At 50.9% G+C, this 14,307-nt stretch overlaps 1 protein-coding gene across 2 annotated transcripts in view; it reads right to left on the minus strand.

Annotated features, from left to right (window-relative positions):
* The window catches only part of col11a1a (collagen, type XI, alpha 1a), a 605,254-nt gene extending 591,157 nt beyond the window's left edge, over nucleotides 1-14,097 (minus strand). For both annotated transcript variants that reach the window (XM_063064825.1, XM_063064824.1), the window contains exon 1: nucleotides 13,518-14,097. In XM_063064825.1, coding sequence (XP_062920895.1) covers nucleotides 13,518-13,620 — 103 coding nt within the window. In that variant the 5' untranslated portion in view covers nucleotides 13,621-14,097. The remainder of the gene's footprint in view (nucleotides 1-13,517) is intronic.
* Nucleotides 14,098-14,307: the final 210 nt, after the last annotated feature.

Here is a 14,307-nt window from a genome sequence, read left to right on the forward strand (position 1 = left end):
ACTTGTCACTGGCAGCCAACCAGAAAAGGATCCTTGAATTCCCACTCGCTGCCTCCTACCAATCTGCCAATACTCTAACCATGTCATAATTATTCTGTAATACCATGTGCTCTTAACTTGGTAAGCAGCCTCACATGTGGCACCGTCTGAAAGTCCAAATATACTTCCTCCCCTTTATCTATTCTACTTGTCCTCAAAGAATTCCACCAGGGTCATCGGGCAAACTTTTCCTTTTAGGAAACTATACTGACTTTGTCGTTAATGGTAATTTAGAGGACTGGGAAGCTTTTAAACACCAACATAGGGAAACTAAAAAAGTGATGAGGAAAAAGATGAAATATGAAGATAAACTAGCCAATAATATCAAAGGGGATACCAGAAGTATTTTTAATTATATAAAGAGCAAAAGAGAGGTGAGAGTAGATATCCGTGAAAATGATGCTGAAGCTGTCGTAATAGGGGACAAGGAACTGGTGGACAAAATGAACAAGTATTTTGTGTTAGTCTTTACTGGTGGAGGACACAAGCAGTATGGTAGAAGTCTGAGAGCATCAGGAGGCAGAAGTGAGCACAATTGCTATTAATAGGTAGAAAGTACATGGCAAGCTGAAAGATCTGAAGGTAGTTAAGTCACCTGGACCAGACGGACTGCACCCCAGGATTTTGAAAGTGATTGTTGGGGAGATTGTGGAAGCATTAGAAATGATCTTTCAAGAATCACTAGATTCTGTCATGGTTCTGGAAGACTGGAAAATTGCAAATATCACTCCACTCTTCAAGAAGGGACAGAGGCAGAAGAAAGGAAATTATAGGGCAGCTCTGTAAAACAGAGGGCGATAAATGTTTGCTAGGTCGGGGGTGGAAAGTTACGGGGACAAGGCAGGAGAATGGTTGAGAAGGAAATAGATCAGCCATGATCAAATGGCAGAGCAGACTTAATGGGCTGAATGGCCTAATTCTGCTGCAACATCTTATCATTTTATGGATGGAACTGGAGCAGTAAGAAGAACCCTTGTGGCCACCAGGAAAATGTGCAAACTTCGCAAAGACAGCCTCTGAGGTGACGTTTACAGAAAGTGCACCATCAAACTGGAAAATGTGCAGACGATTTCTGATGATACTGCCAGACTCAAGAGCCTGAGTTAGAAACATAGAAAACCTACAGCACAATACAAAGCCATGCTGAACATGTCCTTACCTTAGAAATTACCTAGGGTTACCCATAGGCCTCTATTTTTCTAAGCTCCATGTACCTGTCCAGGAGTTTCTTAAAAGACCTGATCGTATCCACCTCCACCACCGTCACTGGCAGTCCATTCCACGCACTCACCACACTCTGCGTAAAAAATTTACCCCTGACATCTCCTCTGTACCTTCTCCCAAGCACCTTAAAACGGTGCTACTCTCGTGCTAGCCATTTTAGCCCTGGGAAAAAGCCTCTGACTATTCACACGATCAATGCCTCTCAACATCTTATACACCTCTGCCAGGTCACCCTTCATCCTCCGTCGCTCAAAGAAGAAAAGGCCGAGTTCACTCAACCTATTCTCATAAGACATGCTCCCCAATCCAGGCAACATCCTTGTAAATCTCCTCTGCACCCTTTCTATGGTTTCCACATCCTTCCTGTAGTGAGGCGACCAGAACTGAGCACAGTACTCCAAGTAGGGTCCTATATAACTGCAAGATTACCTCCAGGCTCCTATACTCAATCCCACGATTGATGAAGGCCAACACACCGTATGCCTTCTTAACCACAGAGTCAACCTGCGCAGCAGCTTTGAGTGTCCTATGGACTTGGACCCCAAGATCCCTCTGATCCTCCACACTGCCAAAAGTCTTACCATTAATACTATATTCCGCCATCATATTTTACCTACTGAAATGAACCACTTCACACTTATCCGGGTTGAACTCCATCTGCCACTTCTCAGCCCAGTTTTGCATCCTATCAATGTCTCGCTGTAACCTCTGACAGCCCTCCACACTATCCACAACACTCCCAACCTTTGTCTCATTAGCAAACTTACTAACCCATCCTTGCACTTCCTCATCCAGGTCATTTATAAAAATCACAAAGAGTAAGGGTCCCAGAACAGATCCCTGAGGCACACCACTAGTGATCGACCTCCATGCAGAATATGACCAGTCTACAACCGCTCTTTGCCTTATGGATCCACAAAGCAATGTCTCCTTGGATTCCATGCCTCCTTCCTTTGGAGGGAAAGGTTTGACAGGTCCTTATTCCTTTAAGTGTACCTGGGAGATTGTGAGTCCAACTTACAAAGGTGTATAATATTGTGAAGGACACAGACAAGATGAATGCACACACTCTTTTTCCTTAGCAAGGTGAACTATGATCTACATATCACAGGTTTAGGTGAGAGGTAAAAGATTTAAACAGTGCCTGATTGGTAACTTCTTCAGACAGACAACGCCCCATAGATGCAATGAAAGTGGCTGAGGTTAAAACAATAATGATCGAAGGAGATTTGGATAAGGGATTGGGTGAAAAGGACAAGTTCAGAGGAATCTGTAGGAATTGGACTAGCTGGGTGATCGTGGTGGCTGGCATGGACGAAATGGGCTGAATGTCCTGTTTTCTTGCTGCATGACTCTGTGAGGGATTTGAACCAAGCTTCCCGCTACTGCGAGCTCTACACACTGCACCACCGGGGCACTTGTGGAGGAGCAGGAGGGCAATCCCCTCTCAGCTGGAGGCCAAGCTACTCGGGACAGCAGTGATATCTCCAATCCGCTTGCTCGTGAGGTCCCTGAGCTCTCTCCACCTCCCCCGACCTTCCAGCTCATTGGCCACGCAGAGCTGGAATATTCGTCAGGAAGAGGCTAGGAAGGATTTCCGAACCTCTGTCTTGTGCAGGGACGGACGGCAGTCTGGCATGGAGACTGATTATTTTTCCAAACCGAAACCTGAGAGAGAGAGGTGGCTGCCTGGAGAGAATCAATGCATCGTTGAGAGCCACAGCACAGAAGCAGTCTGTGTGCAGGGACAAAGAGAGAGTGTGTGTGAAGGAGGTGGGAAGTAACCCAGGCCAGGCCTGGGGCAGCGAGTGGATCCGACCACCACAAATCCCAGCCCTGCCTGCAACGTGTCAGTGAGAGAGGCCGAGGTGAGAGATGCCACCCAGCACACACCAGGCCACAGATAAACCGATGGTTTGTGGCTACAGACGAACTATTTATAACAAGACAAATTCTCCCAAACTTGTGATCAGGCAAAGCAAACAGTAAACCAAATCTTCACACAGAGTTCCACAGGAGGTGGGGGAGGAGAGAGAAAGGAAAGGAAGGTGTGTAGGGGCCGGGGTGGGGGTGTTACAGAGACAGGGAGGGGTGTAGGGGATAGAAAGGTTACAGAGACAGGGAGGGGTGTAGGGGACAGAGGGGGTTACAGAGACAGGGAGGGATGTAGGGGATAGAGGGGGTTACAGAGACAGGGAGGGGTGTAGGGGACAGAGGGGGTTACAGAGACGGAGGGGTGTAGGGGATAGAGGGGGTTACAGAGACAGAGAGGGATGTAGGGGATAGAGGGGTTACAGAGATGGAGGGGTGTAGGGGCTGGAGGGGGTTACAGAGACAGGGAGGGGTGTAGGGGACAGAGGGGGTTACAGAGACAGGGAGGGGTGTAGGGGACAGAGGGGGTTACAGTGACAGGGAGGGGTGTAGGGGCTGGAGGTGGTTACAGAGACAGGGAGGGGTGTAGGGGCCAGAGGGGGTTACAGAGACGGAGGGGTGCTGGGGCCAGACGGGGTTACAGAGTCAGGGAGGGATGTAGGGGCCAGAGGGGGTTACAGAGACAGAGAGGGGTGTAGGGGCCAGAGGGGGTTACAGAGACAGGGAGGGGTGTAGGGGCCAGAGGGGGTTACAGAGACAGGGTGTAGGGGCTGGAGGGGGTTACAGAGACAGGGAGGGGTGTAGGGTTACAGAGACGGAGGGGTGTAGGGGCCAGATGGGGTTACAGAGTCAGGGTGGGGTGTAGGGGCCAGAGGGGGTCACAGACAGGGAAGGGTGTAGGGGCCAGAGGGGGTTACAGAGACAGGGAGGGGTGTAGGGGCCAGAGGGGGTTACAGAGACAGGGAGGGGTGTAGGGGATGGAGGGAGTTACAGAGTCAGTGAGGGGTCTAGGGGCCGGAGGGGGTTACAGAGACAGGGAGGGGTGTAGGGGCCGGAGGGGGTTACAGAGACAGGGAGAGATGTAAGGGCCGGAGGGGGTTACAGAGACAGGGAGGGGTGTAGGGGCTGGAGGGGGTTACAGAGACAGGGAGGGGTGTAGGGGCTGGAGGGGGTTACAGAGACAGGGAGGGGTGTAGGGGCTGGAGGGGGTTACAGAGACAGGGAGGGGTGTAGGGGCAAGAGGGGGTGACAGAGACGGGGAGGGGTGTAGGGGCTGGAGGGGGTTACAGAGTCAGGGAGGGGTGTAAGGGCCAGAGGGGGTTACAGAGTTAGGGAGGGGTGTAAGGGCCAGAGGCGGTTACAGAGTCAGGGAGGGGTATAAGGGCCAAAGGGTCTGAAGTTCTATGAATCAGTTCTATTCCAGTGATGGACAGATTCACACCCCTGGAATTCCCATCCGGAGTTACCGACTGCAGTCCTGGCTCCGAGTCACGGGATCAGTGCCCATCCTGGCAAACTCAGGGATATTCAAGAATTATTCCAAGGATTCAGAGACTGGTCAAAATTGTTTAGGATGAGGTGCTTTGTGAAACAGGGAAGTCTAAGCTAATATTATGCAAAGCGAAGGGAGGGTGGGGTAGGGATCTGATCTCCTGAGCAGGAGTCTCCCATTCTCCCATCGCCTCTCCCCCACCAAAGGGCTAAGGGAAGAGATCCAATGGGTGAGGGAAATCTTTTTTGTGAGGGGACTAGGGGCGGTGGTGGGTGGTCACGAAGCCAGGGAGGGTTATGGGGAAAGGAGAGGTACGTAATTGGGGAAAAAATACTACGAGGGGATAATAGGAGAGAGAAGGAATTGAGGTGGAGGAGGGTATTGAGGAGGGGCAAGCAAACAAAGTGGGAGAGAGGAGTGAGGAGGAGAAGGGAATGAGGGGAGAGGTATGAGAAGGGAGGGTATTGAGGAGGGGGAAGGTATTGAGGAGGGGAGGTCATTGAGGAGGGGAGGGTATTGAAGAGGGGAGGGTTTTGAAGTGCAGGGTTGGAGAGGTAGGAAATGGAGAGATCTGATCCAGACGCTGCCTAGTGGAAGTGGGAGGCTGAGTTCAGAGACACCCTTCACGATCCGGGAATGAAGCAGACTTCAGGCAAACGTGTGACTGTGAAGGCCAAGGCTTCAGGGTGTGACCGAGCCTTGCACAGCCTCGGAGGTCCAGACTCTGGGAGACATGCGACATGTCGATGATGGCAGGCATGAGTGATGGGGCGGGAGGGTGTAGAGTGGGGGAGATGGAGAGAGATGAGGGGAAGATGGAGGGAGCTGGGGGAGACCCACCCTCACCCCCACACTGACACACTCACCCCCATACTGACACAATCGCCCCACACTGATACAATCGCCCCACACTGACACTCTCACCCCTACACTGACACAATCACCCCACACTGACACTCACCTCCACACTGACACAATCATCCCCACACTGACACGATCACCCCATACTGACACAATCACCCCCACACTGACACAATCACCCCACACTGACACTCTCACCCCCACACTGACACAATCATCCCCACACTGACACAATCACCCCACACTGACACTCTCACCCCCACACTGACACAATCGCCCTACACTGACACGATCACCCCATACTGACACGATCACCCCACACTGACACTCTCACCCCCATACTGACACAATCGCCCCACACTGACACGGTCACCCCACACTGACACAATCGCCCCACACTGACACTCTCACCCCCACACTGACACAATCATCCCCACACTGACACGATCACCCCATACTGACACAATCACCCCCACACTGACACAATCACCCCACACTGACACACTCACCCCCACACTGACACAATCATCCCCACACTGACACAATCACCCCACACTGACACTCTCACCCCCACACTGACACAATCACCCCACGCTGACACACTCACCCCCACACCCCCACACTTACACTCTCACCCCATACTGACACTCTCACCCCCACACTGACAATCTCACCCCCACACTGACACAATCACCCCACACTGACACAATCACTGCACACTGACACTCTCACCCCCACACTGACACTCTCACCCATACACTGACACAATCACTGCATACTGACACTCTCACCCCCATACTGACACAATCACCCCACACTGACACTCTCACCACCATACTGACACTCTCACCCCCATACTGACACAATCACCCCACACTGACACTCTCACCCCTACACTGACACAATCACTGCACACTGACACAATCACCCCCACATTGACACACTAACACCCACACCCTCACTGACATACTCACCCCACACTGACACACTAACCCCAACAACCTCACCGACATACTCACCCCCTCACTGACACACTAACACCCACACCCTCACTGACACACTAACACCCACACCCTCACTGACATACTCACCCCACACTGACACACTAACCCCAACACCCTCACCGACATACTCACCCCCTCACTGACATACTCACCCCACACTGACACACTAAACCCAACACCCTCACTGACACACTCACCCCCTCACTGACACACTAACACCCACACCCTCACTGACATACTCACCCCCTCACTGACACACTAACACCCACACCCTCACTGACATACTCACCCCACACTGACACACTAACCCCAACAACCTCACCGACATACTCACCCCCTCACTGACACACTAACACCCACACCCTCACTGACACACTAACACCCACACCCTCACTGACATACTCACCCCACACTGACACACTAACCCCAACACCCTCACCGACATACTCACCCCCTCACTGACATACTCACCCCACACTGACACACTAAACCCAACACCCTCACTGACACACTCACCCCCTCACTGACACACTAACACCCACACCCTCACTGACATACTCACCCCCTCACTGACACACTAACACCCACACCCTCACTGACATACTCACCCCCTCACTGACACACTAACACCCACACCTTCACTGACACACTAACACCCACACCCTCACTGACACACTAACACCCACACCCTCACTGACATACTCACCCCCTCACTGACACACTAACACCCACACCCTCACTGACACACTAACACCCGCACCCTCACTGACATACTCACCCCACACTGACACACTAACCCCAACACCCTCACTGACACACTCACACCCACACGTTCACTGACATACTCACCCCTCACTGACACACTCACCCCCTCACTGACACACTAACACCCACACCCTCACTGACATACTTACCCCTTCACTGATGCACTATCCCCCACACCCTCACTGACACACACACCCCCTCACTGACACACTAACACCCACACCCTCACTGACGCACTATCCCCCACACACTCACTGGCACACACACCCCCTCACTGACACACTAACACCCACATCTTCACTGACATACTCACCCCACACTGACACACTCACCCCACAGACAAGCTAACCCCATGTTGACACACTCAGCCACACATGACACACATACACTGAAGTACTCATGCCCATAATGACACACTTATCCCACACTCTGACATACTCACTGACCCCTCTATTCCCACTTTTTAGAGAGGTAGAAATCTATCTAAAGGAACTCAGGAGGACTAAAGGAAGGTTCGAGGTTGCCCTCACAGACAAGGTGAAGGAGAACCATAAGGGGCTCCACAGATATATTAAGAACAAATGATTGGAAGGGACAAAATTGGTCCTCTGGAATATCAGAATGGTAATCCATGTGTGGAGATGAAAGAGATTGGGGAGTTTAGAAATGGATTTTTTGCACCTGTATCTACTGGGGAAATGGACACAGAATCTATAGAAGTGAGGCAAAGCAGCAGTGAGGTCATGGACCCTATACAGATTACAGAGGCAAATTAGTGAGCATAAATCCCCAAAGCCTGACAACGTGTTCCTTCGGACCCTGTGGGAGGAAATTGCAGAGATTGCATGGGCCCTAGCAGAGATATTTAAATCATCCTTAGACACAGGTGAGGTGACAGAGGATTGGAGGAGAGTCAATATTGTTCCATTGTTTAAGAAAGGCTCTAAGAATAAACCAGGAAATTATAGGCTGATGAGCCTCACACCAGTCGTGGGAAAGTTGTTGGAGGGCATTCGAAGGGACCGGATGTACTGTATAAGTATTTGGATAGACAGGGACTGATTAAGAATAGTCAGCATGGCTTCATGCAAGGTCACTCAAGTCTAACTAATTTTATAGAGTTTATGAGGAAGTTACCAGGAAAGTGGACGAAGGCAAGGCAGTGGTTATTGTCTACATGGACTTTAGTAAGGCACTTGACAGGGCCTGCATGGGAGGCTGGTCATGAAGGTTCGGTCACTCAGCATTCAGAATGAGGTAATAAATTGGATTAGACATTGGCTTTGTGGGAGAAGACAGAGAGTGGTAGAAGAGGGTTGCCCCCCCCCCCGGCTGGAGGCCTGTGACTAGTGGTGTTCTGCAGGGATCAGTGTTAGGTCCATTGTTGTCTGTCATCTGTATTAACAATCTGGATGATAATGTGGTAAACTGGATCAGTAAATTTGCGAATGACACCAAGATTGGGGGTGTAGTGGACAGCAAGGAAGACTATCAAAACTTGCAGTGCGATCTGGACCAGCTGGAAAAATGGCAGATGGAACTAATGCAGGCAAGTATGATGTGTTGCACTTTGGGAGGATTAACCAGCATAGGTACATGGTGAGCACTAGGCACTCAGGAGTGCGGTAGAACAAAGGGATCTGGGAATACAGATCCATAATTCCTTGAAAGTGGTGTTACAGAGTTGGAAAGAAACTCTATCTACCTGTAATACATTTAGCACATTGGCCTTCATAAATCAAAGTTCTGAGTACACGAGTTGGGATGTTGAAATTATTTAAGACATTGGTGAGGTCTAACTTGGAGTATTATATACAGTTTTAAGCCAGCTGGTGGCATAGTGGCATCAGCGCCAGAATTTGGAGCGAAGGCTCCTGAGTTCGAATCCAGCTGGTTCCCTTGCACGCTTTCCATCCGTGCTGGGTTGAGTGTCGAGCTAGCAACTCTGCCTCGTAAAAATAAGAAAGCCTGCTTAAAAACACGCCCTCATTGTGGCATCCCGATGACTCCACTTGGAGTTAAGGGCTTTCTTCTTCTTCTTATATACAGTTTTGGTCACCTACCTTCAGGAAAGGTGTAAATAAGGTTGAAAGAGTGTAGAGAAAATTTACAAGGATGTTGCCAGGTCTGGGAGATGTGAGTTATCAGGAAATATTAAATAAGTTAGGACTTTATTCCCTAGAATGTAGAAAATTAAGAGGAGTTTTAATGGAGGTATACAAAACTATGAGGAGTATAGAGCATGGGATCCAGGAAAGTTTGGCCAGGTGGATTCAGAATTGGCTTGCCTGCAGAAAGCAGTGGGTCGTGGTGGAGGGCGTACATTAGGATTGGAGGGTTGTGACTAGTGGTGTCCCACAAGGATCGGTTCTGGGACCTCTACTTTTCGTGATTTTTATTAATGACCTAGATGTGGGTGTAGAAGGGTGGGTTGGCAAGTTTGCAGACTAAACAAAGGTTGGTGGTGTTGTAGATAGTGTAGAGGATTGTCAAAGATTGCAGAGAGACATTGATTGGATGCAGGAGTGGGCTGAGAAGTGGCAGATGGAGTTCAACCCGGAGAAGTGTGAGGTGGTACACTTTGGAAGGACAAATTCCAAGGCAGAGTACAAAGTAAATGGCAGGATACATGGTAGTGTGGAGGAGCAGAGGGATCTCGGGGTACATGTCCACAGATCCCTGAAAGTTGCCTCACAGGTGGATAGGGTAGTTAAGAAAGCTTATGGGGTGTTAGCTTTCATAAGTCGAGGGATAGAGTTTAGGAGTCGCGATGTAATGATACAGCTCTATAAAACTCTGGTTAGGCCACACTTGGAATACTGTGTCCAGTTCTGGTCACCTCACTATAGGAAGGATGTGGAAGCATTGGAAAGGGTACAGAGGAGATTTACCAGGATGCTGCCTGGTTTAGAAAGTATGCATTATGATCAGAGATTAAGGAAACTAGGGCTTTACTCTTTGGAGAGAAGGAGGATGAGAGGAGACATGATAGAGGTGTACAAGATAATAAGAGGAATAGATAGAGTGGATAGCCAGTGCCTCTTCCCCAGGGCACCACTGCTCAATACAAGAGGACATGGCTTTAGGGTAAGGGGTGGGAAGTTCAAGGGGGATATTAGAGGAAGGTTTTTTACTCAGAGAGTGGTTGGTGCATGGAATGCACTGCCTGAGTCAGTGGTGGAGGCAGATACACTAGTGAAGTTTAAGAGACTACTAGACAGGTATATGGAGGAATTTAAGGTGGGGGCTTATATGGGAGGCAGGGTTTGAGGGTCGGCACAACATTGTGGACCAAAAGGCCTGTACTGTGCTGTACTATTCTATGTTCTATGTAGATAGGGTAAATGCAAGCAGGCTTTTTCCACTGAGATTGAGTGAGACCAAAACTAGAGGTCATAGGTTAAGGGTGAAAGGTGAAATACTAAAAGGGAACCCAAGTGGGAATTTCTTCACTCAGTGAGAATGTGGTACAAGTTACCAGTGGAAGTGGTAGGCTGGGTTTCGTTTCAACATACAAGAGAAATTTGGTTAACAAATTGACTTATCCAAACAAGGGTATGAAGGACTATGGACCAGGTGCAAGCCAATGGACTGGGCGGAATAACAGTTTGGAATGGACTAGATGGGCCAAAGGGCCTGTTTCTGTGCTACAGTGCCTTATGGTCTATGCCAAGTTTATTTTCCCTGGGAGGGGGTGGAATCAGAGGCACTGCCTGAGAGGATAGAAACTCTCGCTATATTGAACAAATATTGTGAAGGAGCACTTGAAGGCAGAGAAGGGCATAGACCAAGTGCTGGGGACTGGGGTAGGGGGAGATGGGTACAGAGACGGTATCACAATTTGTGCCCCTTCCCCCATCTGCAAAGACATTGCACCAGCCTTCCTCGCCCACACTCCCCCCCCCACAACTGATTCAGGCCATCATTATGGTTTTGTGCATGGGAAACCAGCTCTCACAGATTTGGTCAAGGTAACTTATTGAACTGGGAAAATGGTACAGTTGACGTTTTGGGCTGAGACCCTTCAGCAGAACTGGCTGAAGGGTCTTGGCCAAAAACGTCAACTGTACTCTTTTCCATAGATGCTGCCTGGCCTGTTGAGTTCCTCCAGCATTTTGTGTGTGTTGCTCGGATTTCCAGAATCTGCAGATTTTCTCTTGTGATGAATTGAACTGCAAAGCCAGTGTAGTAGACATGGACTTCAGCAAGGCTTTTGACAAGGCCCCATAGGGTAGTTAGGTCAGAAAAGTTAGATCCAGGGTGAATTGGCCAACTGAGTCCATTATTACCTTGGTGATAGAAGGCAGAGGAAGGTAGCGGAGAGTTGTTTTTCAATACTTTGACCAGAGGGATCAGTGCTGAGTCCATTGGTATCTGTCAGCTACATTAACAACCTGGATGAGAATGTGCGTGGTGTACAATGATTGCCAATGAAACCAGAGTTGGTTATGTGGTGGACATTGAGGATTGTCTGAATCAGCTGGGAAAGACAGCCAAGATATGGCTGATGGAATTTAGCTCAGGCAAGTGTGAGGTGTTACAGTTTGACGAATTAAAGTGGGGCAGGCTTTACACAGGAAATGTTCGGGCCCCTGGGGAACAGAAAGACTCAGAGGTACAGTTCAGACTTCCTCGAAAGTGTGAAACTGGTAGAGAGGTTGGCAGACTGGCTTTCATCAGTCAAGGCATTGATTACAAAAACTGGGAAGTAATTTTCCAGCTGTACAAGACATTGGTGAGACTGCGCCCACAGCACTGTTGCATTTCTGGACAATTCACTACAGAAAGGGTGTGATTAAACCAGAGAAGATTAAGGATTCACAAGGACTGAAGGATTTGAGTTACAAAGAGAGGCTAGGAGTGTTTTCCCTGGAGTGGTGGAGGATGAGGGGTGACTTTATAGAGGTTTATAAAATCACCTGAGGTGCACATAAATGAAACTGTCACAGCCTTTGTCCCAGGGTCGGGAAGTCTAAAACTAGAGGGCACAGGTTGAAGGTGAAAGGGGAAAGGTATAAAAAGGAATGAGGGGCAGGATTTTCACACAGCCAAAGTTGGGTATATGGAATGAGCTGCCAGAGGAAGTAGGAGAGGTGAGTATAATTACAATGTATAAAAGACATCTGCACAGGTTGGTTGGGGACAGGGACAGGAAAGATTCAGAGGGATATTGACCAACTCCGAATGGCTGAGGAAGACCATAAGAATTTGGCTGTGGGGAAGGCTGCTTAGTCAGAAAGGATGTTGGGGTGAAGGGTCTGTTTTGTGCAGTGTTACTCTATGATAGGTTGTTGCCAACACTCTGGTCCCTCTGCAACTCTCCCCTACCGACTGCACCATTCTCCCACACTGTGAACTGTTTACTGTAGGTGAGTGGTGAGGCGAGGGGGAGGAGGGGAGGGGGCCGCTGCCTGGACCTGCTGTGCGAGCAGGTTCCATGGGAAACCTAGACAGAGAGACTGGGCAACAGTCACAAGGAACTAGTACCAGCTAGATGGGCAGAACGGCGTAGGCAGGAAGATCAGATTATAACGCGTGTTTTAAAATTGTAGTCAGTTCTAGTTAAACTTCCCCGCCTTGAGGGACCCCCGCGCCTGGACGGACCGCCAGCCCGGTTCCGAAGTTGGTGGGGGCGGGGGGCGCCGGAGTTGTGTGAGATGGGTGCGAGCCATCTCGGAGCGGCGGCTCTGGCGCCCAGGCTGGACCGGGGAACGAGAGCAGCTCCGCACACACCTTGCGGACCATTGACACGGAGTCCAGCCCCGGGGAGGGGCAGGAGCCGTCGCTGCCAGCAAGCCGACGAGTCCGCTCGGCAACAGCTGTCAATAACCTGGGGTGAGGGGTAGGGGGAAAAGGGGTAATAGAGAGGGGTCAGAGAAGCGAGAGAGAGCGAAAGAAAGAAAGAATAAAAAAGACAAGGGAGAGGGGGGAGAGAGAGAGAGGACAAGAGGGGCAATGGAGAGAAAACGGGGGGTGAGACGGTGAGGGTGAGCAGGACTGAGGGACAGTTTGAGAAGGGATGAGGAGGGTTGAGGCAGAGGACGAGGGGGGTCGGGGTAGAGGACGGGAGGGGGGTTGGGGTAGAGGACGAGGAGGGTTGAGCGAGAGGATGAGTGAGGATGATAGAGTGGAAGGGAATAAGGGATAGAGGGAAAGGGAATGAGGAAAGGAGGGCGGAATGAAGGATAGAGGAAGGGAAGAGGGAATGAGGGATGGAGGAAGGGGACAAGCACCCCGGTTGCCGCTCGCTCTGAACTTACCTGGCGCCGCGCTGTAGCCCCGCACGAAGCCGCAGAGAAGCAGCGGGAAGAGGAGATGCCGGCAGCCTTTTAACTTCCACCTGGTGTCTGAGCTGCCGGTCATGGTGCCGACTGTCGGGAGCGGAGAGCGGAGCGCGGAGCGGATCGTGGACTATCAGGCAGAGACGGGCAGGATCAGGGTCACACGGCCATGGACACCGGCTCGGCAGTCTCTCGGTCCCGGCCCCGGGTTCCCTCTCTCCGTCTGACAGCCGCTGAGATGGCCGAGTGGGACCGGCGGCACGAGCGTCACGGTTCTGGGAGAGAGCACGTCCAGACTGGAAGAGGAGGGAGGGGGGAGAAGTGATGGGGCTCAGGAGGGGGCTTGTGTTGCGGGGGGGTGGGGGGAGGAGACTGAGAGCAGTTTAAACTCAGGCCGTCAGTCAGCGCAACGAATCAGCCTGGGCTCGGAGCCCGCGGCTGCTTCAGCCGAGCAGCGGCGTCGGGTAATAATCGGGCAGGGGCGGCATCGGTCACAGGAGCACACGGCGGCCAGGGGATAGAGAGGAAGGGGAATGAGGGGCGAGGAGGGAGGGGTAGAGCGGGAAGAGGGGAATGAGGGGCAGAGCCGGGCGAGGAGACTGAGGGACTAGGGATAGAGTAGGTGAGGAGGGAAGGGGAAGAGTGAGGAAGAGGTAGAGTGGGGAGAGCGGGTATGAAGGGTGAGGGGTAAAAGTGAGAGGGTAGAGTGGGGAGTGAGGGGAAATGAGGGACAAAGAGGGAGGGGGGAAATGAGTAGGTAGAGTGGGGA

This window comes from Mobula hypostoma, chromosome 12, assembly GCF_963921235.1.
Source record: "Mobula hypostoma chromosome 12, sMobHyp1.1, whole genome shotgun sequence".
Taxonomy (NCBI): domain Eukaryota; kingdom Metazoa; phylum Chordata; class Chondrichthyes; order Myliobatiformes; family Myliobatidae; genus Mobula; species Mobula hypostoma.